General features: G+C 52.3%; 1 protein-coding gene across 4 annotated transcripts in view; it reads left to right on the forward strand.

Moving 5' to 3' along the window:
- TECTA (tectorin alpha) overlaps positions 1-25,170 on the forward strand; it is a 36,002-nt gene that overhangs the window by 9,445 nt on the left and 1,387 nt on the right. The window contains exons 4-21 of one of the 4 annotated variants that reach the window (XM_068916496.1): positions 3,822-3,959; positions 5,100-5,265; positions 7,755-8,167; positions 8,590-9,160; positions 9,793-10,385; positions 11,850-12,423; positions 14,283-14,893; positions 15,268-15,829; positions 18,117-18,316; positions 19,938-20,321; positions 20,593-20,879; positions 21,008-21,288; positions 21,491-21,601; positions 22,467-22,669; positions 23,071-23,234; positions 23,359-23,607; positions 24,246-24,408; positions 24,802-24,889. In XM_068916496.1, the coding sequence (XP_068772597.1) occupies positions 3,822-3,959; positions 5,100-5,265; positions 7,755-8,167; positions 8,590-9,160; positions 9,793-10,385; positions 11,850-12,423; positions 14,283-14,893; positions 15,268-15,829; positions 18,117-18,316; positions 19,938-20,321; positions 20,593-20,879; positions 21,008-21,288; positions 21,491-21,601; positions 22,467-22,669; positions 23,071-23,234; positions 23,359-23,607; positions 24,246-24,408; positions 24,802-24,889 (5,758 nt within the window). Of the gene's footprint in view, positions 1-3,821; positions 3,960-4,117; positions 8,168-8,589; positions 9,161-9,792; positions 10,386-11,849; positions 12,424-14,282; positions 14,894-15,267; positions 15,830-18,116; positions 18,317-19,937; positions 20,322-20,592; positions 20,880-21,007; positions 21,289-21,490; positions 21,602-22,466; positions 22,670-23,070; positions 23,235-23,358; positions 23,608-24,245; positions 24,409-24,801; positions 24,890-25,170 lie in introns of those variants that run through there. The other 3 variants (XM_068916498.1, XM_068916499.1, XM_068916497.1) reach the window with 3 other exon arrangements.

Raw genomic sequence — 25,170 nt, forward strand, 5'->3', positions numbered from 1 at the left:
GTTTTTAGTTCGATCACGTTCTCAATAATTTCTGTTAGATACAAATGCAGATTTCCATTTTCATTTGTGCCTTGCTGCACGACCTTTGCTTCGCCTTGGTTTCCATTTTGATAAAAGAGAGCTATTTTTGTGTAGGGCTACAGAGACCTTGGAAGAGCCAAATTTTATTAATGGAATATTAGCTCAGGGGCTTCTCCGTAAATAGGAAAGGGGAGACTGATGCCCTCTGTCATGGCGTAAATCACTCGACGTTCTCACTGCTAACCTCCAGTCAGTTTCTCAAGCGTGATTCAGTTTAAAGGCAACTCATTATGGCAGTAATGTAGCCTGGGTGTTGGGCAAGAAACAGAAGTACCCTTTAGCAGGGAGCCAAGTACCAAAAGGAGCCGTACTGTGTATGTGGCATTTGAGCATGCGCACGCGTATGCGTGCTTGGGGCTGAAAGGCTTTGTGTGTACACGTATAGCAGATGCTTTTAGAGACTCTGAAGTGGCAAGTGGTGCCCAGGAATTGAGCAGAAAGTACCAAACTGCACACAGACTTGCATCGATCCTGCAAAGGGACTTGAAGGCAGCTCTGCTGACCCCAGAGCTGGATCAGGGCACAAGAGTGTACGTTTAGCGGGGCAGGGATAAACCTGACTGGCACTTAGCCCTGGGGAGAGGCAGCAGGGCCTTCTCATATTGGGAAAAGATAGGCACGCAGCAGCAGGGTGATTGAAACAAATGGGCTGCGGAGGTGGAAGTGGAAGGCTTCCTTTGTCTCTCTTATTATAATCTTCTACTTGGTGTGCTGTTCCCCTCTTCAGTTGCTGGATGAATTTTATAATTCTCCCTTCTCTCCCCGCTACTCAAGACTACCTAGGACACAATACAAGTCTGATTATTTTTGCACGCCTAGCCCAACTTCCAAGGCCATGGCAGCTTCGAAACGAAACTTAGCTCGTTACTTTCTCCTTGCCTCCATGAGGAGGGAGGGCTGCTCCTGCAGAAAATGCCCAAGTTCAGGAAGCTGCAATAAGTTAATTTTTGGCTGTAATCCATTCTCTGAGGAGTCTGGGGCAGGAAAGAGAAAATGGGAGCTTTAATTTGTATTTATTTGGCAAAAATAGCCTTTTCCTTTCAGAACATGATGGCTTTTTTCATGGCTGAAGCTGAAATGCTTTCTTGACAGCACTAACCCAAGAGGGTGGTGAGGGCATCTCATAAAAAAGGGTTTGAACAGCTGCTCTGAAATCCTATGCGGATGCTTAAATAGAAAGGGGAAAAGCAAAGGGAATACTGACAGCATTTTTGCACTGATAGCTGCTGACCTGTCTGCATTGGAAGACCAATAGAGACTGACTAGAAAGTCACACTAGCGATTTGGCTGCAGTAGCTCTTTGCATTTCCATAAATGCAAGAGTCTGATCTCAGAGGACAGGGATGGCAGTGGCATACGCGATCTTCTTCTGGGCAGGAAGCACTTTTTAATTTCTGGTTAATACGTGAGCTGTGACAACAGCTGACATCGCAAGATCCGTGCCGTACCGCTCACGTGTTGCCGGTAGGGTCGACCCAGAAGACGGGGGCGGGGGGAGGGGGTGCAGATAGCGTGTGAGTGACACACACTATTGCTTGGGGAACGGGTTTTTCAGGATGAGTGTGTAAACTGTGAGTGCCGAGTTGGCTGCTTCTGTCTTGAGGAGTTGGCTCTGCTAGAGAGTTCTGCTCTTTTCCATTTGTTAGAGAGGCTTCAGATTTAATGCATTTTTTTTTCCAGTCCTAGCAAAGCTCACTGAAAAAAATACATATATAGATATATATATATATATTTGCAGACACTGAGCAACGCAGAGATTTGTGTATTGCCTGAAGAATTACATTTGCAACACAATGCTATTAATTTTGTTACAGAGCAGCCTTCCCGTTCAATAGCCACCACGGCTCCCAGTTGGCACGCGGAATAGCACAATGCAACTTAAGGAAGAAATTCTTCGCAATGCAGAAAAGCTGCAGAAAATTCTTTGTTTCTAATTTGAATAGCAATTTTGCAAATGTGGCATCGTGGATGCTGCACTTGCTGTCTCTTGGTGACTCCAGGTCAAATGGGTTCAGTTTCCAAAGACCTTTTTGCACAGCTAGGCTTGCCAACTCACTTCTGACTTGTGAGTGTCCAACTGGGAAATCTATGTGGTTCACATAATCACTCCTAATGAAGACTGTCGGCCAATCTGGAAACCCATGATGCTGGGTCAGCTCCTATTAACCTCATGGATGCACCTGACCAGCATGGTGTTTGTTCCCCTTGATAGCCTCACTGTGTTTGTTGTAGTCTTGGGATATGTTGGGGCCCCGTGCATGCTGGGCACCACATGTGCTGTACATGCTCAGAGTAACGCATGGTCCCTGCTGTGGAGAAATTGCAATCCTACAGGCAGGACAAAAAGGCGATGGGAGAAAGGACACACTGACGTTTCCCCAAGTTGCTGTGGCAAGTTTGTTTGTGTTCAGCAGGCTGCAGTTTGCACCACAAGTTTTTATCATAGAACCCAACAGCAGGCCACCTCTTGGGTGTTAGTTTGGTTTTCTGGAAAACGGGCCTGATGGGAGATATTTTCTGTCATTTCCACATTTCTAAAGGCACGGCATACTACTTCTCCAAGGTAGTGCTAAAGCCATTATGGTTTTAATGCCTTCAGATCTCACAGTATTGGAAAAAGACTTGGCAAAAGTCAACAGATGTGCTGAAGAGGTAGAGGAAAAAAAACAGATGTAAGAGATAGAACCAAAGGAAAAGGAGACAGTATGGATGAGTGAAAATGGTAGCTCTGCATTAGATTGCTTTTTCCCCTTCCCTTGCTGTGAACTATACCGTTTTCTGGTTTGTAGAGGCCAGTTAACTAGGCTCATCATGTTATTTTCAAAGAAGTAGAAGAGGGGCAACATGTGCTTTGTCCTTCACTGAAATTCTGCTTCCGCAGAGGTGGAAGGACTGGTCGTTTACCAAGGCCCAGGCCTGGTGCATAACAGTTTAGGACGGGAAGCAACAGGAAGGAAAATGCAGATAGCTAAGATGAATTATTGACTTGCAATCAATCCGTTACACTCCCAGTGTTGAATTCTGCAACCAAATTTAGATGCACAGGGGCATTACTTTAAGTAAGGGCATAGAGTCTTTTGCCTTTCTGCACGATTGTAGAAGTTAAGATCTTAGTTCTCTGTTGCCTTCACCAGCTGGCAAAGGACATCTTTTTTGCGTGAGGACTGGGTTTGCAGCTGAGTGAATTTATCTGAAATATTTGTGGCTGGAAATGCAGAATCATTTCATGTGAAAGGAGGAATTTGATCAGCAGATTTGGCAGGTAGCTATGGGACCTGGTAACTAAGCACAGTGGCATTTCCTTAGGTACAAGACTTGGTTGACTTTGATGTACGCTGCCGTTAACAGTGCTGTAGAATATGAACGCGGAAGGGAACCCGGTAAGGTAACTTGGTGATGAGAAAAGCTAAGATCTGGTAGCAGGAAGATAACAGGTTGTAACAGTCCAAATCCCGGCACTTGCTTTTTTTGCATGAGCTTATTCTCATACTGCCATCTATTGGTGTTAAATCGGATCAGAAGTGCAATTGTTGCTTCCCGGACAGAAGGAACGGTTGGGATGGGAGCAGCTGGAGTCACATCAGGAGGGAGAGTGTATGCCAGCTCATGTTTGGCATTTTCTGCTTTTCCCTGAGAGGCTCTTGTCTCTCGCCTAGGCGAGTGAGGAATGGGAAAGAAGGGCAGATAAACCATCTGAAAAGAGCAATCTCATCTTGTGACTCTACTTGTGTTTTCAACAGGTGAACACTTTTCAAGCTGTCCTGATCACAGATGGCGTGTCTTCCTTTGCCATATTTAACTACCACGAAATCAGCTGGACTACAGGGACAGCCAGCGGAGGGGATCCCCTGACGGGACTTGGTGGTGTGATGGCCCAGGTGAGGCTCTCACAGAATCACAGATCGGTTGAGGTTGGAAGGGACCTCTGGAGATCATCTAATCCAACCCCCCTGCTCAAACAGGGTCACCTAGAGCACATTGCCCAGGACTGTGTCCAGACGGCTTTTGAATATCTCTAAGGATGGAGATTCCACAACCCACAACTCTCGCCCCAGCATCCCCGTCTCCATCGGTTATGCCTGCGCTGCCTGGCCAAACGCCGGCCTGAGAGTGCTCGGACGGCTGCCGTGGCTTTACTCTCGTAGCTCTGCTCGCTCATGCTGTTCGTTCCCTCAGTGTCCCCTGCGCTGGCCTCACGAGTGTGCCGTGAGGCACCGTGGGGTAAGCTCCCGTAAATCTGGTGTCGGCAGCTGTGCTGTGGCTGGCCCTTCTGCCTAAGGGGGAAGAGGCTCACCACTTAGGTACACCTAGGGGCTTCAGGAGTTAAAGCTGTCTTCCCCGCTGGGCTCTGAAGCTCACCTGTGCCCAGTCACTGGATGTGCATCCAGTCTATTTTGGGGGTAGACAGCTTTGGGCCCAGGCACATATTTTGAGCTTGTGCTGTACAAGCAGCCCAGACATAGCTTTCGGGTTTGTTTCCAAGCCTTCCCCGTTTTGACGATGCAAGCGGAGAGGCATAAACTAGGTGTTGTTTGATTTAATCTGCGCTAAGTCTGTGGCCATTCTCTGACCCGCTCTAGCATAAAGTCCTATATCTTAGATAGTCCTGCATCACGTCTTCAGGTCTGTAGGGCTCACAGGCGGCCTCCAGGACTGATGCGGAAGGGTCTGCAGAGTAGTGGAAGTGGAGCCTTGCTCTGTCATTTTCTCACTCTCTTGGCCATGTAATACATGTATCTATGTGCACATCTCTCTCTATGTTTATATAAATACATACATATGTGCATATGCATATATGCATACATATACACACAAATACATCATCCTTGTAGTACATGCTGAACTTCTCACTCTCACCCAGACTATCTGAAAACTGGAATTTCTGAAAACACACTTTTAAAATAAATAAAAACTGCTCAGTAATTATTTCGGGGCTGAGCAGGAGTGAAGACCAGAAATGCAATGTTGTTTTCCTCCAGCCAGGATGGGTGATGAATTTTGATCTCTGTCTATTTTAGGCTGGATTCAATGGAGGAAATATCACCAATTTCTTCAGCCTCCCAGGTTCCAGAACACCAGACATAGTCAATATTGAAGACACAACCAACGTTAACGTCCCTGGGCGCTGGGCTTTCAAAATAGATGGCAGAGAAATAGATCCAGCCCGTGGCTGCAGCCTGAGAGGTAATGGAGAAATGTCTTTGGCTTTTAAAAAGTTTTGTAGTGCAGAGGAGTAAAACATAATGCAGCTGCAAAGCTGATAGTGACATGCGTGACTGCTCTGGGCTGCTGCGCAATTTGTATTTTTGCTAGGGAAATCTAGAGTTAAAAGCTCCCCTTTAGTTGCAGTTGGGGAGACAGAATTATGTGACTGGGATTTAGGTCCTGTGCACGTCTCTGATTTGCTGCATGGCCCAGGCAGAGCCACCCCGGTCTTCCAGGGACAGCTGTCAGTATGCCCTCTGTGAAAGGCTAATGTTTTTAAGAACGGCCAGAGAGTTCTGGCATTCATCTCAAAAAGGGCATGTTTTGTTTCATGGAAGAGCAGCCTTGGCAGCATACGTGGGAAAGCCATCGCCAGCTGCAGTTCGCTTTTCCTGCTGGCCACCTTTCCCCCTCCAAAGAGGATGGAGGCGCTCTCACAGACTGGATTGCTGGAGACAGAGCTAGCCCTGAGCACGTTTGCAGCAAGTTCCTGGGGCGGTTGAGGCCTGACTCCGCAGCTCTGTGAAACCTGAAAGGGCTCCGTAAAGAATCAGGAGTCTTCTCCGCTGCCTGCGTTGCTTTCAAACGTCAGCAAGCAAAACTGTCATCGGTGCTAAGCTTGTTTCCTTCCTGAGATTTTATTAGCAAAGCGCTGCTGAAAGCCTCCGTTTGTGCTGCCCGGAAGTGAGAGCAAGGCAAGTCAGGCTTCCAGTGATTTGTGGGAACGGAATGCCACCTAGCCGTAGTCTCGAGTCCCTTCTGTGATGCTGATGGCAGTGACAGTAAAGGCACAGAGATGGCTGTTTTCTTGGTCTTGCCACCAGAACGAAACAACTGACCATCTGGTTTCATTTCCCTTGTTTCGGCAACGGGAATCGCAGCTTCTCTGTGTGTGTGCAGGATAAATTCAATGCTCCTGCGCCAATTACAGTGTCTGTGCATGTGTCACTGACAGTGCAGAGATATAAAGGGATTAAAGGCATGCGGTGATAGCAAAGGGACTTTTGCTGCATAGATTATTGCATTACCGTTTGACAGATAAAGCTGTCTGGAGTGACTGCTTTGCTCCTGGAACCTTTCTAACAAGAGTGAATTGTCACTTGCTGCTGTAAGCTGGAGGCATCACCGCTCTGAGGCATGCGGCTTCTTTATAGTCAGGTTTAGGCTTGTACCGAAAACGCCCTGCTAGACTCAAAGGCTTGTGCAGCCCCTGCATGAGGTCAAACTGATCTAGCAACATCCAGCAGCTGACTCCAGAAAGCAAGGCCAGACTTTGCAAAGCGACTGAAACCTGCGCTTTACCTTCAAGGTGAGGAGGGCAGCGTACGTAAATGCCGCGCCTGGATTTGTAATTCACAGCGGACAGCTCGTCAGCACCACGAGAGGAGAAGCGGTGTGAGGCGTCAGAGGTGAGGAGGCTTGCTGCGCCTTAACACCGCTTGATTGCCGAAATCACACACGCTGGGACAGCTGGCTTGGCAGCTGTTGCGACCGGGTCTTGCCAAGAGGAAATACAGCAGAAAGTAGCTTTTTTGCGGGGGGAGACCAAAAAGTTCAAGAGAGGTAGAGCAGGCAGCGTGCAAAGTGAAAACCATGTGAATGAAGAGTGTGAAAGACAACCATATGGAGACGAGGAAAATTCTCATGGGCGTTTGCCATTCTTAGTTCTCCGATCTTCTCTCTGCTTCTCACATCTCTCGCTAGAAAAACCTAAGACTCCTGCTATAATACAGCTGTATTACAAGTTAGCTCATTCTGTCGCTGTTTGGTAACTCAGTGGTTTTTGTCATCTCTGATGTATGGCATGGAAGTTACTTATCAACAGCTCTTTAGTTTCAGAATTAATATGACCGTTTTTTAGAATGGAAATAAATTTACTCTGGGCCGTTTACAGCAGGACTGCTCTGTGACCTGCGAAGTTATGTGAATTGAGTAATTCTAGATATAGCAACAAAGTTGTAGGACAATGTAATTACAGTCGCAGCCGTGGGAATGGCCTCCAAAGTGCATGTGCTTGCAGTTAAGTTCCCCTTTGAGAAAATAACGTGAAGGGTTCTTATTTGCTGGATGAATGAATTAGAATTAGGGTGGCATGAGTCAAAAATGGAAGGAGTAGCCTAACAGTTTCCCAGCCTGCATGGTGCTGCACAGACTGATTCATGAAAGCACGCAAACCATCTGCTGAACTTCCAACGCAGGGAGGATGCGTTTTTGACTCGAATGGCACTGAGCGCATGCTTAAAACTGCAATTGTAGCATTTTGCTAAAAGGTTCCTGCCATGAGTTTGCATAAAGTAAGTCCATGAGAAGCACTGAATGAAGATGCTTAGGTGGCAGGCTCGATTGTAAGGCTAGTTGACCTCTCTTGGGGATGATGCATTCAGTTTGAATGTGCCTCTAACCTCTGGTGATGGGTCCTCTGTTCAGAAAACTAACGCGACATGGTTTGTTTGTTTTTCTTTTTTCAGGGCAGTTTCTCCGTCAAGGAGAGATCTTCTGGGACAATGCAAACTGCACCACCAAGTGCCGCTGCCTGGACTTCAACAACGAGATCTTCTGCCAGGAGGTGGCTTGCGGCCCCTTTGAAGCGTGTGAGCTGAAGATCAAGTTCTTCCAGTGCGTGCCCGTGGAGAGCAGCACCTGCGTGGTGTTCGGAGATCCGCACTACCACACGTTCGACGGCTTCCTCTTTCACTTCCAGGGTTCCTGCTCCTACCTCCTTGCCAGGCAGTGCTGGCCAGGGTCCAAGCTGCCCTACTTCAACGTGGAGGCTAAGAACGAGAACCGAGGCGGCTCCTCCGTCTCCTGGCTGAAGGATATCTTTGTGGAGGCTTATTCGCACAAGATTGTCCTCCCCAAGGGCAGCTTTGGGAAAGTAAAGGTAAGAGCCCTAGCAAAAGAGAAAAACGTTTTGGGTCCGCTCCTTTGGGGTGCAAGCTGACTCAGTCGTGACTGAGCCAAAGGCAACAGCCGCGCTGCCTCCTGGGGACAGCCCTGAGGCCACCTTCTGGGTCTGAATCAATGTCTACACCGACAGCGAGGCTGCAATTGCAGCCCAGGGAGCGACGGATTGCGCTTCTGGGCCCTGTGCGTCCCTTTAGGGATGGGCACGGTCAACAGGCAGTCCGTGTGGCTGCAAAGCCACGGGTCGGAAAACGCCCCACGCTTACCTGCAACTGGCTTTCTCTATGTACCCATACCTGCAATGGCAGGCAATGGAGTTGTATGGCTCCTGTCTGTGTCATAGTGCAAGGCCTCTACTGTTTCATACAATGTTTCAGTTGTCTTGATTTGTTCCCACAGGTTGATGGCTTGGTGATGTCCTTACCCATCTCCCTGAAGCTGGGCGCAATCAAAGTTTACCAAAGCGGCTTCTCTACAGCCTTAGAGACTGATTTTGGCCTTTTAGTGACCTACGATGGACAACACTATGCTTCCATCTCTGTCCCGGGCACATACATCAACGCGACATGCGGTCTCTGTGGAAATTACAATAAAGACCCCGAAGACGATACCCTTCGCTCAGATGGGCGATTAGCGGCATCCGTGCTGGACCTGGGAGAGAGCTGGCGTGTGTACCACCCAGAGCGGAAATGCTCCCCGGGCTGCTTGGAAAACTGCAGCCTCTGCGATGCCACCATGGAGTCTCTGTATTTCACTTCTGAATACTGCGGCTTCATCAACAAGAGCAGTGGCCCACTGTGGGAGTGCAGTGCTGTTGTGGACCCCACGGCCTTTGTGCACAGCTGCGTCTACGACCTCTGTGGCTCCCGAGATAACGGCACCGGCCTGTGTCAAGCCATCCAAGCATATGCCCTGGTGTGCCAGGCCCTGGGCATCCCGGTGGGAGACTGGCGCACCCCGACAGGATGCGGTAAGCGTTTGCACGCCCGTGCTGGAAGCTTTTCCCTCTGGAGGACGGAAGCGGTTTCGAGGGCCTGTCAGAAGCTTCCGGCGGAGCAGGAGCAGGGTGTGAGATGAGGCGGGGGAAAAAGTCAGGGGAGGGAGTTGCCTGAGGTGGAGGGAGCCAGGCAGCAGCCGATCAGTCCCTCCTCTCTGCAACGTGAGGCTTTCGCGCTCAGGGAAGGGCAGCGAGAGTCAGACGCAGAGAAGAGAGCTCCACCTTGCTCCAGGGGCACTTGGCCGCTGCAGTAAGAGCCGGAGGCTGGATGAAACACGAGGCTGGCTAATGTACCGATCGCTGGTCTTTTCTTTGAAGCTGGCTCTGCTGATCGGCTGCGGTTGTCCTTGCGCTTATGGCATCAAATCACTGCAGGTGGGTCATCTGCTACAGGGCTGCTTTGGAAGAGCCTTTGCACGCACAAGAGGAACGGCTGGGGAGGTGCATGAGGAAAAGCAAGAGAGAAATGCAAAACTTTAGAAAAGTGGGGCTATGGGTCACTTTGTGGTGCTGCTGAGGTAGGCCAGAGGGGAAGAGGTATCTGGCCCTGAATCATGCAGTCATATTGTCCTCCTGCTGTTTCTGTCCCCTCTCCGCCCTTCCAGCGACAGCCATGCAGTGCCCGGAGTTCAGCCACTATTCTGTCTGCACTAGCAGCTGCCCAGCCACATGCTCGGACCTCGCTGCCCCGCTGGCCTGCAGGTCCCCGTGCACAGAGGGCTGCGAGTGTGACGAAGGCCACGTGCTCAGCACGGACCGGTGCGTCCCTGTGCAGAAGTGCGGCTGTGACGTTGACGGCCGATACTACGCTGTCGGGGAGTCTTTCTGGGCTGCCGCGGACTGCACGGTGGAGTGCCAGTGTGAGGACGACGGGGAGGCTAGGTGCTTTAATACAACCTGCCAGGAAGGTGAGATCTGTGCTATTGAAAACGGCTACCAGGGCTGCTATCCCAAGCGGGAGACCGTGTGTTTCGTGGGGCAGAATCAGGTGCTGCAGACATTTGATGGCGTAGCGTTCCTCTATCCGCTGGAACATTCCTACACGCTGCTGAAAACATGCCCGGAGAGACCAGGCTTCATTGAAGTAGACATCAGCCAAAAGAAGCCAGGGTCTACTCCTAATGGGCTCCGCACCGTGAGGATCCAGGCTGTCAACCAAGAGGTCAAGATTGGAGGCACTAGCCCATCAGAGATCAAGGTAATGCAGCCACCATCAGGGTGGCCACCCCCAGGGCGAGGGTGAGAGGTGCGGGCTCGTGTTGCTTTGTGAAGTCCTTTCTGAGACACCCCTCTTCTCTGTCAGAGCAGTTCATGCTCCCAGGACATTCTGTCTTGGCCTCCTGACCTCAAAGGTGACCGTGAGGATATACTCAGCATATACAGCCGAGCATATACTCAGCTCCCAACTCTCTCCCAGCTGTGCTCTGCCCTCCTCTGTCTCTGAAGGCCTGATCTGTTTAGTGTCATGTCAGTGAAGACAGTTGGTGGGGGGCTTGGCCACAGAGCAACAAATACTGATGTCCCTGTGCGGAGAAGAGCTGGAATTTATCAAGTGCTCGTTCGGGTGCTGTCCTCACAGTATGGGAAAGGTGAGGATGTGAGCTGTCAGCCCACAGGAACGCTCCACTCTGAACGACTGCCAAGACTAGGGGCATGCAGGAAATAAGTCTGCAAGTTGTATACTGCAAGCCCTTGGTTTTTAATTAAAAATACAGTTTCCTGCAGAGCTGGTGGTTATACTGCTGTTACAGTCAGCAAAATGGCAGTGGAAAAGAAGGAATATCCCTACTGGAACATCTCCAGGCCCTTTGAATCCCAACCCTATCTGCTTGCTCTCAGTTTTACCAGTGAGGGTTTGCTCTTCTTTGTCCTGCTGAGCCAGGATGGCCACAGGAGAGAACGTGGGATGGTATTCTGTCTCATGCATCATTAACTAGAGCCATTGCTAAAATTCCCAGCTAAGCCTCATTTGCCAAACGTTTATTAGCAGTGAATGATGGTGCAAGATGCAGAAAGGGCTCGGCAAGACTGACCAAAGCCCAGCTCCAGGCTTTGTCAGGCAGGGACTGAGTAGCAGCTGTCCAGCCTCCTGAAGGAGCCATCCAACCATGGCCATGTCAGCAGGGGAGGAAGCAAATGCCCTGGCATCCTCCACCGTAGACTGGACGTAGAGTCGCTTCTGTCCACGACCTCGCTGCTAGTCCGAGCTGCTGGACAGTGTGCGTCCCATGTGTGGGCGGCAGCAGGCTGGAGGACAGATCCAGCAGAGCTCTGTCCTGAGTGTTTGAGACATGAGGGCTATGGTGGCACTTGGAGGGAGCCCGTATGCATCGCTGCTGCTTTGAGGCTCTTTAGGTGACTCTGAAGTTGTTGGAATACAACTGTTACTCCCGTTCGCTTGCTGAGTTGACTTTGGAGGCTTTTCTAACATTGCTGTTTTCCCTTCTCCAGTGTTTTCTTCCTTGAAATCATCCTGTTTGTGGGACAAAATGCAGGGAAGCAGTTGCTTCCTCACAGCCAAAGGCGGTGCCCAGTCTTTGACAGTCCAGCCCGGGTCGGGAAGCGTTTCACATTCTCAGTATGGTTTTGCTGATGGCTGGGAATGGCCATGTAAATTCATGTTGCCCTTTTGGAAGCAGCTCCATATGCTTGTTCTTTGCAGGTGAATGGCTACGATGTGGAGCTGCCGTATTCCCACCCTTCTGGCCGAATGGAAATTTACCGTAGCAAAAACGGCACTGTGATGGAGTCAGAGGGACTCCTGAGCATCCAATACTACGATTCGGGCCTCCTGGAGATACGCCTCTCCACCGCCTACTTCAACTGTACCGGAGGTCTGTGTGGCTTCTTCAATGACAACAGCAGCGACGAGTTCTGCCTCCCTAAGGGCAAGTGCACGGACAACCTAGAGCTCTTCTTGGAGAGCTGGACCACGTTCGACGAGATCTGCAACGGGGAGTGCGGGGACCTCCTCAAGGCCTGCAGCAATGACTCAGAGCTGCTGAAGTACTATAGGAGCCGCTCCAAATGCGGCATCATCAATGACCCCACCAACAGCTCCTTCCTGGAGTGCCACAGCGTGGTCAACGTCTCAGCCTACTACAGAACGTGCCTCTTCCGTCTCTGCCAGAGCGGCGGCAACCAGTCAGAGCTCTGCGACTCTGTTGCTCGCTACGCCAGCGCCTGCAAGAACGCGGAGGTGGACATCGGCCAGTGGAGGAGCTACAGCTTTTGTCGTGAGTCTGGAAAAGTCTTTAAGTACCTTTTGGGGGGATTGGAGCGCACACAGAGGACCTCAGGCGGTGTCTTTTCCAGAGGGGCTTTTTGGCCTACAACTGTTAACCCGCCCTTCCTATGGGATGACAGAAGTTATGGCCTTTCTTCTCCCCACTCTCGTCACTGACATGTGCCCCTTGCTGCTGTTCCTCTGCGTCTGAGGTTCGAAAGAATGTAATAGAAAGGGTGTTTGGAAGGGTGGCTGTGAGCCAAAGGGATGTCAGAAGCTCACTAGAAATCCAGCATTTACGAAAGTAGTAGGTGTCCAAAATTACAGAAATGGGGAGTAGAAGAGGTGCCTCAAGACTCGTGATCTGGAGCAATTTACTTGCTCTCATTGTACTGTGACAGAGGCTCAGGCATGGGAAAATCTAGCGGACGTGCTTTTGGTTGTGCAGAAGGTTGAAGTAGATAATCAAGGAGGTTGCTCTGGCTTGCAAGTTCTATGAGTGCATGCAGCAAGTTAACTAAGGCAGTTATTTTGAACCAAAATAAGCAGCATTCCTCTTTGTGGAGAACTGCAAGCACTAGGGAGCAAATTCCATCTCCTCCTTCAGCGTCCATACCGTGGCCAGCACAGCAGGGCCGTAATTTGGGAACAGGGCACCTAAACGCATCTGTGAGAGCATTTGCAATATTGACAGACTGGAACAATCTCAAATTGAACAAAGCTCTCCATTATGGAGATACCGGGGCACAATGAAGATGTGGAAGGGGTCACTGTGCCATTTTTTTGTGCCACACTGCCCTACGGCTGTCTCCCGCTTCTCGCGCAATACAACCCTGGGGAACCGAACCTAAGGCTCGCAGTCAGTAAATACCGGTCAGTCAAAGGTTTGTTTTGCTGTTGAAGAGCGCTGTCCAATAGAGCGTTCTTCTGTGATGGCATGAAGCACTCTCCTGTATAGCATGTGGAGCCGTGCATTCAGATGAGCAGAAAGGAAATGGACAAGTCTCTTCACATCTTTAGTGGGTCTCTCACTTTTTTCAGCTGCAAACCCACATTAGCCATAGCAGCATCATAGCAAACCCCAGTCCTGTATTGCATTTGGGCCCATTCTTATTGGAGGTTGGAATTAAATAGGTGACTTGTCCACATTAAGAGCGCAGTGTTTTTGAGCCTGGAGACAAGAAAGCATCGCTCTTTGTACTAGAGGTATTTTCTAAGTGGCACCTTTGCCTGCAGAGACAGATTTCCCAATTAAGCAATTTCATGGTTGTATTTCAGGAGACATGAGGAGTTTTACAGTGCTGTGTAGGAGCATTACAGAACCACAGATGGTTTCTAACAATACTGCAAGCCATCAACAGAGGATAATTTGAAGAAGGCATGTTTGTAGCTATCGCTGTAAACTTGCCATTGATGTGAAAACATTCATAATTCAAAAGTGAATGTGAAAAATTCACAGTGCGGAGGCACATAATAGGTGGCAGAGTAGCCTCTGTCTCTGTCACGGAGGCTTTAGAGAGGCATCCGCTGGGGAACTGGGGGAACGGCACGTTGTTTCAGCTCTAGACGACACGCAAAGGCCGTGCCCTGGACTCGTCCCCTTAGAATTAGTGGGAGGAGATGTCACTCGGCACATTGCAGGGCAAGGACTTGATGCGAGGAGTGGTGATGAGGGAGAGGAGACAAGGCTATAAAGAGGATTGTGCAAAGCAGGTGGCCAGGAGGGTGGTGGGGCTGGGCCTCCCTTGCTTTCTTTTCCGAATCAGTCGCACCTCTCCTTGTCCTGCCTTTTGTCTGTTCCCGCACCTCCTGCTCCGCCAAGGCTGCCAGAGCCGCTAATGCCACACACTGTGTTTGATCGCTCTCCAGCCCTCACCTGCCCAGAGAACAGCCATTTTGAGGAGTGCATGACCTGCACGGAGATCTGTGAAATGCTAGCGACGGGCCCTGTCTGCACAGACAGCTGCGCAGAAGGCTGCCAGTGCGATGACGGCTTTGCCCTCCAAGGCACCCGCTGCGTTCCCCGCAGTGAGTGCGGCTGCAATTTCGAGGGGCGCCAGCTGGCCACTAACCAGACCTTTTGGATGGACATCTCATGCCACTTCCTCTGCTACTGCAATGGCTCTGACAACAGTGTGTACTGCGAGAATGTCCCCTGCAAGGACGACGAATACTGCCTGGAGGAGAATGGCCTCTACTATTGCCGCATCCGCACCGACGCCTCCTGCATTGTTTCTGGCTATGGACACTACCTGACTTTCGATGGCTTCTCTTTTGACTTCCAGAGCAGCTGCGCTTTGGTTCTTTGCACCACGATCTCCCGGCCGAGGTCAGAGAGATCGGACACTTTCCCCACGTTCACCGTCACCGCCAAGAACGAGGATCGGGACCCATCCCTGGCCCTGTGGGTGAAACAAGTGGAAGTGGAGGTCTTCAATTACAACATAGTCATCCACCGTGCCTACAAATACACAGTGCTGGTGAGCGGGGTCACCCTTTGCTCGGGAAAAAGGCATGGCCCCGGTTTGGGCGCGTAAGGATATCCTCATCCGAGAGAATGTTTCTACCCATGTTGGCTGCAGCTCCCAAAAGTCTTTGGGACTTTCCCATTCCACAATTCCTTGGGGGTTATGAGCTTTTTAGAGGGGAAGGGGAGTGGGATTTTTCCCTAAGGTGCTATGGGGCACTGCTTTTGGAGGGGGCCTTCCTTTTGGCCACTGCCCTTTGGAGCTTGTAGGGAGGCTGGTGGAGACTCAGTCTCAGCAGCAGCAGCAGCAAACTGACCTCATTCGCGTCCTTGTGCAGAAGCACCGATTGTCTCTGCTCACTGGGGGTCTTGCTTTTTTCCCCGCAGATTAACAACGAACGTCTCTACCTGCCTCTGAAGCTGGGCCAGGGTAAAGTGAACATTTTTGCTTTTGGCTTTCACATTGTGGTTGAGACCGACTTTGGGTTGAAGGTGGTATATGACTGGAAGACCTTCCTTTCCGTCACCATCCCACGTAGCTTCCAGAACCTGACCTATGGCCTCTGTGGCCGCTACAACGGCAACCCCGAGGATGACCTGGTGGCCTCCAGTGGTCTGGCGGCAGCTGGTGTCATGGACTTTGGCCAGAGCTGGGTCAAGCGGGACACGTTCTGCCAGGTGGGCTGTGGTGACCGCTGCCCAGCCTGTGGGAAAGTGGAAGGCTTCTGGAAACCTCAGCAACTGTGCAGCCTCATCCCCAGCCAAAGTGGTGTCTTTGCGAAGTGCCACAGCAAGATCAGCCCCAGCTTCTTCTACAAGAACTGCCTCTTTGACACCTGCATTGACGGGGGAGCCATGCAAACGGCCTGCAGTTGGCTGCAGAATTACGCCAGCACATGCCAGACCCAGGGAATTGCCATCACCGGCTGGAGGAACTTCACCTCATGCTGTAAGTACCGTGCTGCCTTCTAGACCTTCTTCCCTAGACATGTCTCCTGGGGTTGTCCGCTGTGGGGCGAAACCTGGAGGCAAGGCCAGGTGTGCGGCATTCGCCAAGGGGACACACATTTCTGCTGAGGGATCGGGCATGCTGTGACATGGATGCTAAAGCGTTCGAGCCCAAAAGGATGCAGGAGGTGCAGAGGGGCTATGGAGGTGATGCGGGGGGGGGAGGGGGAAGGGGAGGGGGGGAGGGTTCCCCTCCAGAGCCAGGTGCGAGGCGTGCTGATAGAGATTGCTCTGTAGGAAGGTAGCAGAGCACCTTGTCTAGTGCTAGCAGATGCTTGCTCATCAGCCCGCCTCTTGCACTGTTCCATGCACGTTGGAGAAAGCCAGAGCTTGGAGTGCCAGGGGGACGCAAGGGTTCCTGTACCTCCCGGTCAGATAAGAAGGCAGTTGATGGAGTTGTGAGAGAAACAGGTGTAGGCGCTGTCGGTCCAGTTGCTAAACTTGCGTGAGACAGAACGGTCCAGAAGGCAGGTGGCTGGAAGCCTAGCTTCCCTGTGTGCCACCCACGTGCCCCACTGCCATGTGAAGGCCAAGCGCCTGACCCACCAGCATCAAGGGGTGGGTTCCTGAGGCACCTTTCTGCGACGTGGACAATGCTGAAACCTTTTTGACATTTGACACTGAAGGGCAGTTGTTGATCTGTTTTCAATGCAAGTACCTCCATGCTGTGAAAAGGATTTAAAGCTTGTCCCCGCTTTTCATTCGGGAGGAGACAATCTCCAGCCCCCCCACAGCCTTTTCCTGACCCTAAACTGTAATCGCATGGGGCAGGAAAGCAAGGGCTGCTGACTCAAGCCTTTCTTGGCTATGAGAAGGGTGCCTTGCTGCCAGGAAGCTGACTGAGATGGGAGGGGCAGAGATGCGTTAGGTAAAGGGTGTCTTCAGGAATCCCAAACACAGCTCAAGAGGAACCCAAGCGGGACTCAGGAGGCCAAGGTGATGTGCAGGGAAGCAGCCTGAGTTAAGCAATCCAGAACAGTCTGAGCGATGCGAAAAATAAAGTCAATCACATGGTCAACCACAATATAGAGAAGAGGAGACAGAGAAGAAAATAGCCTGAGAAGGAAGAGATTCCTAGTGTAGCAGATTTGCAGGAGTTTCTCTCTCCTGTTGACAGATTCATAAAGGAAATGGAGCTGTGGAAAAATGAGTGATGGCCACGAAACACGATGGGTCTCTGCACATTCAGGAGAAAACACGTCTGTCTGGCAATTTGCCTGGCTCTGTGCCAGAGCCGGCCCTGCTCTGCCCTAGCCCAGGCTGGAACGGCCACATGGGATCCTAAGGGCTGCGCTGCTGCCCGACCTGCTTCGTGTCCGTGAGGTGCTGCTCCCTCGCCAGGAGGGTCCCTGATCCCTAAGCAGGCAAATGCTGAAAAGTGTTAAAAATGGAGTCCCGAGATTGCACCGGCCGCACTGTGGGATTGCGCCCGGAGCTCCTGCTGTGCCAGGAAACCCGCTCACTGTGCAGCAGCATGCCAGGCACCGGCAGGCCCGTCGGTCTCGCAGGAAAAAGCATCACCCCTGCAATCACCAGGGCTGGTTTGCGCTTCACGGGAAGGAGCGGCCGTTACGTGCTACGGCCTATCAGTTCTGTTCAAGTTGTTTTGTACTGTATCCACCATAGCAAAAGCAGGGACAGAAAGAGTTAAGTGTCCAGTTCTAATGGCATCAGCTACTCTTCCCTTGTTAAACACGAATTGTATTAGTCATATTCATGGAGAAGAGTACGTGTCTGCTCTAACGAAGCTGCCTGCTATTGACAACAAGGTTACAGCGCAATGCTCAATTAGGAGCTCCCACAGAAAGGGAGTCTCTCTGGCAGCCAGACTCTCTGGCAAATCAGATAAAAAGTAATTTTCATTGCCAACAAGACCGACAATTAAATATACGCCATTCTTCTGTCTTACACACAGTCACGGCTTAGAAGGCACCACTCCCACCAGCGGGGACAGCGAGACCAGGAACCAGGACACGCTCAGTCCAGGTTCACCCCTCACCTCCCCTTTCAAGCTGAGGGCACAGGAGTTTTTATCCCAGGCATGAGCACCTTTGGGACTGGAGCCATCCACTCAGGATTTCTGCTGGGATGGCAAAGATGACAAGCCAAAATGAGAACTGGCTGCCTGAAGTGAAAAATGATACCGGCTGCCAGGCCGGTAAGAGAGGTCAGTTTTGTCCATCGAGCTAACCTGCATCTCCCTGCTTTCTCCCCTTTTTGCGTTGCAGCCGTCAGCTGTCCCCCCAACAGCCACTACGAGAGCTGCGTGTCCCTGTGCCAGCCCCGATGCGCTGCCATCCGTCTGAAAAGTGACTGCAGCCATTACTGCGTGGAGGGGTGCCAGTGCGACCCGGGGTACGTCCTGAACGGCAAGAGCTGCATCCTTCCCCACAACTGTGGCTGCTACTCAGATGGCAAATACTACGAGGTACGTTGGCCGTGTCATTCTCTCGGTCCTTTTCCCCACCCCCTTTCTGTTTTTCCCCTCTAGCGTCTTGCACCCTGAGTGGGGAATGCAGACAGGCCAGAGCCTTATAAGGTGTTGCACTGTATATTTTCCCCAGCGTAGCAACATAACCCAGGGGTGTGCTATGTTTGCCTCTGAAGGAACAAGCCGTGCATGGCCAGCACCTGCACAAACTATTTATTGTGCAAGCAGTGTGCACTGACCCCCCTGCCCAGGCACAGTGTGACTCAACTGAGCCAACAGAGAGGCACACTGCAGGCCGTTTGCGTCAGGGAACGGATGGAAAAGCAGGTTTTGTGCAAACAAAAACTGCGCACAGTATGGACGCTGGCGTCCACAACAGAGCACTGGATTCAAGAGTCACGATCTCGCCCGGGCTGGCGCTGAATAGCAAGCCTCAGGGTGGCTAATCACCACTGAGGGTAAAGCCCAGAGAAAAGCTGTGTGGCTGGTGACTGAAGGGCCAGCAGAGGCTTTGGGGCTAGGGAATCCCGGGGCAGGTTGATGCGGAGCCAAATGCGTGTCGATATATGTCCTGTCTCAGCCACGGGTAGGTTAGTTTGACCTATGAGCACGTCACGAGGGCTGTCAGGGAGATATGCCCCATGCAGGATGCTGCTGAGAAGGGTGGCCACTCGCTTCTGCAGGTGGCATTACCTGCAGCTGTGTGGGTGTTATTCTCCTATTGAAGATGTTATATGTGCTGTTTCATCACCAAGCCAAAGAAACTGATTTTGTGCAATTATTCCAGTTTTCTAACTGATCTGTATTTGGCAGGCAGGGCACAGAAAGGTGGTCCAGGAGCTAGTCATAATGCTGTGGCTTTTTGTGTGCGTGCAAGAGGTGAAGGTAGTTGCTGTGGAAACAGAAACTTGCTGTTTCTTTGCTGTGGCAGAGTAGCAAAGATTTAGGAGAAATCTACAGGTTGTCGCCTTGTCCTTTGCTCGCGTCTCTCTGCCCTCGTTGCCCACTCTGCCTTTCGATGTGGCTGAGGACAGTAAAAGTGCACTGGAGAGTCTGTAAAGGGTCAAAAGGGATAGATGGGGTCTGTGGACTGTGAAACTCTGCCGTCACACGGTGTGGACCAAACGGCCTCTGGGACCTGGTGCTGGCTGTCACAGACTTCTGTCTGCTTCTCTGTGCAGTCTCCCCTGTCTGCCCAGGGAGACCAAGCCACAACCCCAGGAGAGAGAGAGAGAGAGAGAGAGAGCGCGATGCGTGCGCCCTCCACATGCCCTCCGCCAGTCCTGGGACCCCCAGCCCACACCCTCAACCCCCCCCCCCCCCACATACCCCAAAATGGGTGAGGTGCAGAGAGGTTGCTCCTGCTGTGTGGCTCCAGCCCTCCTTCCCACTGGTCCCGCTCTGCTTTGCCACGCATGGGGTTGGGGACCAGGAGAGATGTCACGGGGCTTCCCCCGTTCAGGGACGGACTGCACACATCAGGCCCCATCAGCCTGCCAATACTGGTGTCAAAGATGGTGTGCCATCGGAGTGGGGCCCTCCGCAAGACGTCCCCCCATTCTGAGCCTCGCCAGATCAGGGATCCCGAATGGGTTGTCCTTCTGCCTCTGTCTTTCAGCCCAAGCAGCTGTTCTGGAACAGTGACTGCACACGCCGGTGCCGCTGTTTCCGGCGCAACCTCATCCAGTGCGATCCGCGGCACTGCAAGTCTGACGAGGAGTGCGCCCTCCGCAACGGCATCCGTGGCTGCTTCAGCACCAAGAGCTCCTTCTGCCTGGCAGCGGGGGGCGGCGTTTTCCGCACGTTCGATGGAGCCTTTCTGCGCTTCCCAGCCAACTGTGCCTTTGTCCTCTCCACCATCTGCCAGAAGCTGCCTGACTTCTCCTTCCAGCTCATCATCAACTTTGACAAATGGTCTTCGCCCAACCTCACCATCATCTCCCCTGTTTATTTCTACATCAATGAGGAGCAGATCCTTATCAGTGACAGGAACACCGTCAAGGTAAGGTCTTGTCCAGAGCATCCACCCTTCCAGAGCAGGGCCGAGTGGCTGGGGAGCAGGGGGCCAACTCCCTGAGCGAGGTGGGAAGGAGCCTGTGGCCCAATCTTTGGCTCAGCCCCGACCTGGCCAAAGGGGCTGCCCAAAGAGATGCAGCATTCTCCTGTCTGTGGCTGGGGACATCTTAGCGCTGGAGTTTTCAGGTGGCTTCTGCTTACACTGGGAGGCAGAAGTTACGTCAGCAACATCAGCCTTGCATCCTTTCCCAAACCAGGTGAACGGCAGCCAGGTGAGCATCCCCTTCGTCACTGGGCTTTCCACCAAGATCTACAGCCTGGAGGGCTTCCTGGTCATCGACTCGAGCCCTGACATCCAGATCCGCTACAACGGCTTCAACGTCATCAAAATCAGCATCGGGGAGCGGCTGCAGAACAAGGTGTGTGGCCTTTGCGGCAACTTCAACGGCGACCGGACAGACGACTACGTCACGCTGCGGGGGAAGCCTGTTGTCAGCAGTGTGGTGCTGGCCCAGAGCTGGAAAACCAACGGCATGCAGAAGAGGTGAGCTCTTGGCTGGCCCTTCGGTGCTCAACACGGGCGGGAGCGGAGGGGTTCGTTGCGAGTAGGGGCGTAGAGTCAGGCAGCAGGCCAGGCAAATCTGGACTCTGCATTGTGTGTCGCTCCCACAGCTGTAACGAGCTGCAGTACTCTCAGTACGCTGCGTCCTGCGACAATGTCCAGATCCAGGTGCTACAAAGCGACAGCTACTGCCTGAAGCTGACGGACATGAAAGGCTTCTTTCAGCCCTGCTACGGCCTGCTGGATCCCTTGCCTTTCTACGAGTCCTGCTTTCTGGATGGCTGCTACAATCACAAGAAATTCCAGCTGTGCGGCTCGCTCGCTGCCTATGGAGAGGCCTGCCGCACCTTCGGCATCTTGGGCACCGAGTGGATTGAGAAGGAGAATTGCTGTAAGAGAGCTGGAGGATCTCTAGCCATGCAGTATGAATTTAGGGGAGGTTTCTTCTAAGTCTCACGCCAGGCTGACGCCAGGTGGAGAGGGAAAGTCACCAGAGGGAATGGCCTCAAGCAGGCTGCTGATGGCATGCAAAAATGTGCACGCTCTGGTCTGAGAATGAAGGTGTCGTTTCTCGCCTCTCTTCTCTTCTTTAGCAGGAGTGGTGGAAGACCCCTGTGTGGGCGCCGACTGTCCCAACCGAAGCTGTGAGCTGGACAACGGTGGGGAGCTGTGCGGCTGCATCGAGCCTCCGCCCTACGGAAACAGTGAGTCCTCTCGCCCTGGCGGTGAAGTCATGCTCAGTATCAGGGCAGAGTAGGGTAGGTATTTTGGGGGCAGTCTGACAGCAGGGGCTTGTGAAATGAGGGTGCTGGATGTCAGAATATCCACCTAGATGGGCTTGTTTGATTGCGAGTAGTCAAACAGGAGCAAAGCCAAGTTGGAGTATCTTCCGTTTCTGTTTGGGTGTGTGCATCTGGTTTTCTCAGCCTCATGAGCAAGCTGTAATTTGGGAAAGCAGGGTGATTCAATTGCTGGGCAGAGCTGCAGCTGAATCTGCTGCGGTCCTGCATCCGCTTGGAGCGCAGACTCACATTCGGAGCTCAGAGTAGTTTTGCAGTGCCCTGGCAGTCCTGACCTGATGCATAGTGAGGTAGAAGATAGCTAGGCTCCTGCAGTGCTAAATGTTTGTGCAAATGTTAAGTGGTATGCGCAACACCCCACAGAAATGTGTGCCTGTTAGGTTTTGAGACCCCAAGCGCTGTCTTTGAGACTGTGGAAGGGCTTCCTGGGAGAGCAGGAGCCCCACAGTTGGGCGTGCCAATGTAGCACATCGGACCACACACCAGGGATGATGGGGCCATGGCCTCTGTTCCGTGTTTGTATATATGCTGTAAGTCTTCCCTGGGACGAGCGGCCAGCGGCGTGAGCACCGTCTCCCTTTGAGCACTTGGGGGGTCTGGGGATTTCTTACTGCACAATGCTATTTTGGGAGACAGACAAGAACCACTGTGCTCTCCTGCAACAGCAGCTGATACTGGCGCCTCTGAGGAGGGAGGGCTGAGCAGGCCCACGGGCCAGGCTGGCAGCACTTTGGGGGGACGTTCTCATTCTTATTTCACACTTCTCTAGACACACATGACATCATTGATGCCGAGGTGACCTGCAAAGCTGCACAAATGGAAGTGTCGATCTCAAAATGCAAGCTCTTTCAGCTGGGCTTCGAGCGAGAAGGGGTGCGTGTCAACGACCGTCACTGCCCCGGCATCGAAGGGGAGGACTTCATTTCCTTTCAGATCAACAACACCAAGGGGAACTGCGGGAACGTCGTGCAGGTATGATGATGTGAGAGAAAGTGGGGCTGGGAGCAGAGGACAGGCCGCTCGCTGCAGGGGATTTCTCCTTCGTGTGGCACCAGGGCCAGTACGACTGCTGTCCTCTCAGAGGCAGCAAGGCATGGCTAGATGCTGGGGTGGGATATGTTTCAGTGTCACGTGGGTTGGGCAGCTGTGGTTGGTGACAGTGGTCCGGGCGAGCGTAGGTTGGTATTGTCATGCGGCAGAGTGACCCGAGGGCTCTTGCCGCTGCTGTTTCATAACCCTCTGGCAAGGACCAGCAACGTCAGAGGGGTGGCCGAGCCCTCTGCCGTTTGGCTGATTTTGGGGCCGCGGGGCACGTTATGAGCGGGAGAAGGGAGGCAGGAGAGGTCACGTGACACTGTCTGCCTCCTATGCAGTCTAACGGCACGCACATTGTGTACAAGAACACGGTGTGGATTGAAAGCGCGAACAACACAGGCAACATCATCACCCGGGACCGAACCATCAACGTGGAGTTTTCCTGCGCCTACGAGCTGGACATAAAAATCTCTCTGGATTCTGTCGTGAGGCCAATGCTGAGGTAAGTGTGGCGACAAGTTGCCTATCCCATCCTTTCTCTGTGGAGCTCAGCTGCAGCTCTGACTTGCGAATTTTTACCTTACTCTGAGCGTGTTTTTTTTGGTTTTTTGTTTTTTTTTCACTAGTGTGATTAACCTGACGGTCCCGACCCAGGAAGGCAGCTTCACGACCAAGATGGCCCTGTATAAAAATTCGTCCTATAAGCACCCCTATCGCCAGGGTGAAGTCGTGCTGACCACCCGGGATGTGCTCTACGTGGGAGTCTTTGTTGTCGGAGCAGACTCGACTCACTTGATCCTGACGCTGAACAAATGCTACGCAACACCCTCGCGGGACAGCAATGACAAGCTGCGCTACTTTATCATTGAGGGAGGGTGAGCTACCACAGAGGGTGCTTTGAGGCATCTGTATTTTTCCTTTTTCTTGTCAATTAGGAGGGCATGCAAGGGCGGTAGTAAGAGCTGGGGGACGAATGGAAAAAGGGAGGCTGGCGGGGCATCATTACGGCATGAGTTAGGCAGGGGATGGACAGTTGAGGGCTGGCAGAAGTCGTGTGGCTGACCATGCCATTCAGGAAAGCAACAGGTAAGGTGTTCGTTGCCAGCGTGGGTGAAAGCCAAATGTTTCTGGGCTAAGGGAAGGAAAGGAGCTCCCCAAGTCTCCAGCATCCCCGGAAGTGATGAGTGTCAGGGTGTTGCAGTGGTGGAGGAAAGCTTCCCATGTTGCTGAAGCTGCAGGGGCATTGAACTGTTGCTGCTGAGTTTCAGGAAATGGGATTACAAATAAGTCAGTAATGTCACAGAGATGCTGAGAAGCCTAGCCAGGACGCACTGTCGCCATCCATTTGCGGTACACTGAAATGAAGGGCTGCCATGCTTTTGTGGATAAGGTCACTTTACTGGCATTGCTCTGGGAAGCAGGAGAGGGGACTTAAAGGGACAAGGGAGGGCCAAGGCTCTTGAGATGAGGTTGCATCTGTGAGGGCCTGGGCAAGCAGGAGCCATTTGTGCAGGTGCCAAAACATGAAGGACAATACCATCGGCATCGAGGAGAACGGGGTGTCATTGACTTGTCGCTTCCATGTCACCGTCTTCAAGTTCATCGGGGATTACGATGAAGTTCACCTCCACTGTGCTGTCTCGCTCTGTGACTCGGAAAAATACTCATGCAAAATAGTAAGTTTGCCAAATGCTGAGCATCTCTTCAGCCTTTCTGTGCAGGGGGAGAGATGTCCCTTAAGAAAACAGTCCTGCAAAACAGTCCGTTTGCCAAATGCTTATAGATGACTTGGCGCACAGGGAAGGAGGTTTGCCAGCCCCTAGGGAAAGTGGCAAGAGCAGGGTTCTATGGCGCAGGAGGCTTAGCCTCATGCGGATGCCGGAAGGACTGCCTTTCCCTCCTGGTGACAGAAGGGGGCATTGGCTATGGCCCGGTCACATATGGGGCCTGAGCCCAGCCACAGAGGGGTAGAGTTGGGGAGTTTGGGGGACCAGGACGGGCTGGAAAGGCACGGGGCGAGACTGGGCAGGGGCTGATGGTGACTGAGGCGGACTTTTGTCCCTGTCTAGAACTGCCCTCAGAATAGCCGAACGGCCAGGGATTTCACCAAAGAGCCCAAGGAGCAGATCCTGTCGGTGGGGCCTATTCGGCGGAAGCGTAAGTGTGCACGGCACAGAAGCAAGAGATAGGGTTAGTCCAGTTCCCAATGTGGCCCTGCCGAAGCACTCCAGGAAGGCTGGAGCTCGAGCCCTGTCTATTTGTGCCAGTTTGTCGCCTAGTGCCTGCGCCCTTCCTGTGTGCAGGCTGGGCCTGGCAGGAGGCAGTAGAGGGCATCTCAGAGCTTGCTCAGGAGTGTCCTCGGCACAAGGGGTGCTTGTGCTTGTGCATGCCAATCGTATGGGTGCTGCCCCTGGCTGGTGCGTGGTCTGCCTCACTCA

The sequence above is a fragment of the Struthio camelus genome, chromosome 22 (assembly GCF_040807025.1).
Source record: "Struthio camelus isolate bStrCam1 chromosome 22, bStrCam1.hap1, whole genome shotgun sequence".
Taxonomy (NCBI): domain Eukaryota; kingdom Metazoa; phylum Chordata; class Aves; order Struthioniformes; family Struthionidae; genus Struthio; species Struthio camelus.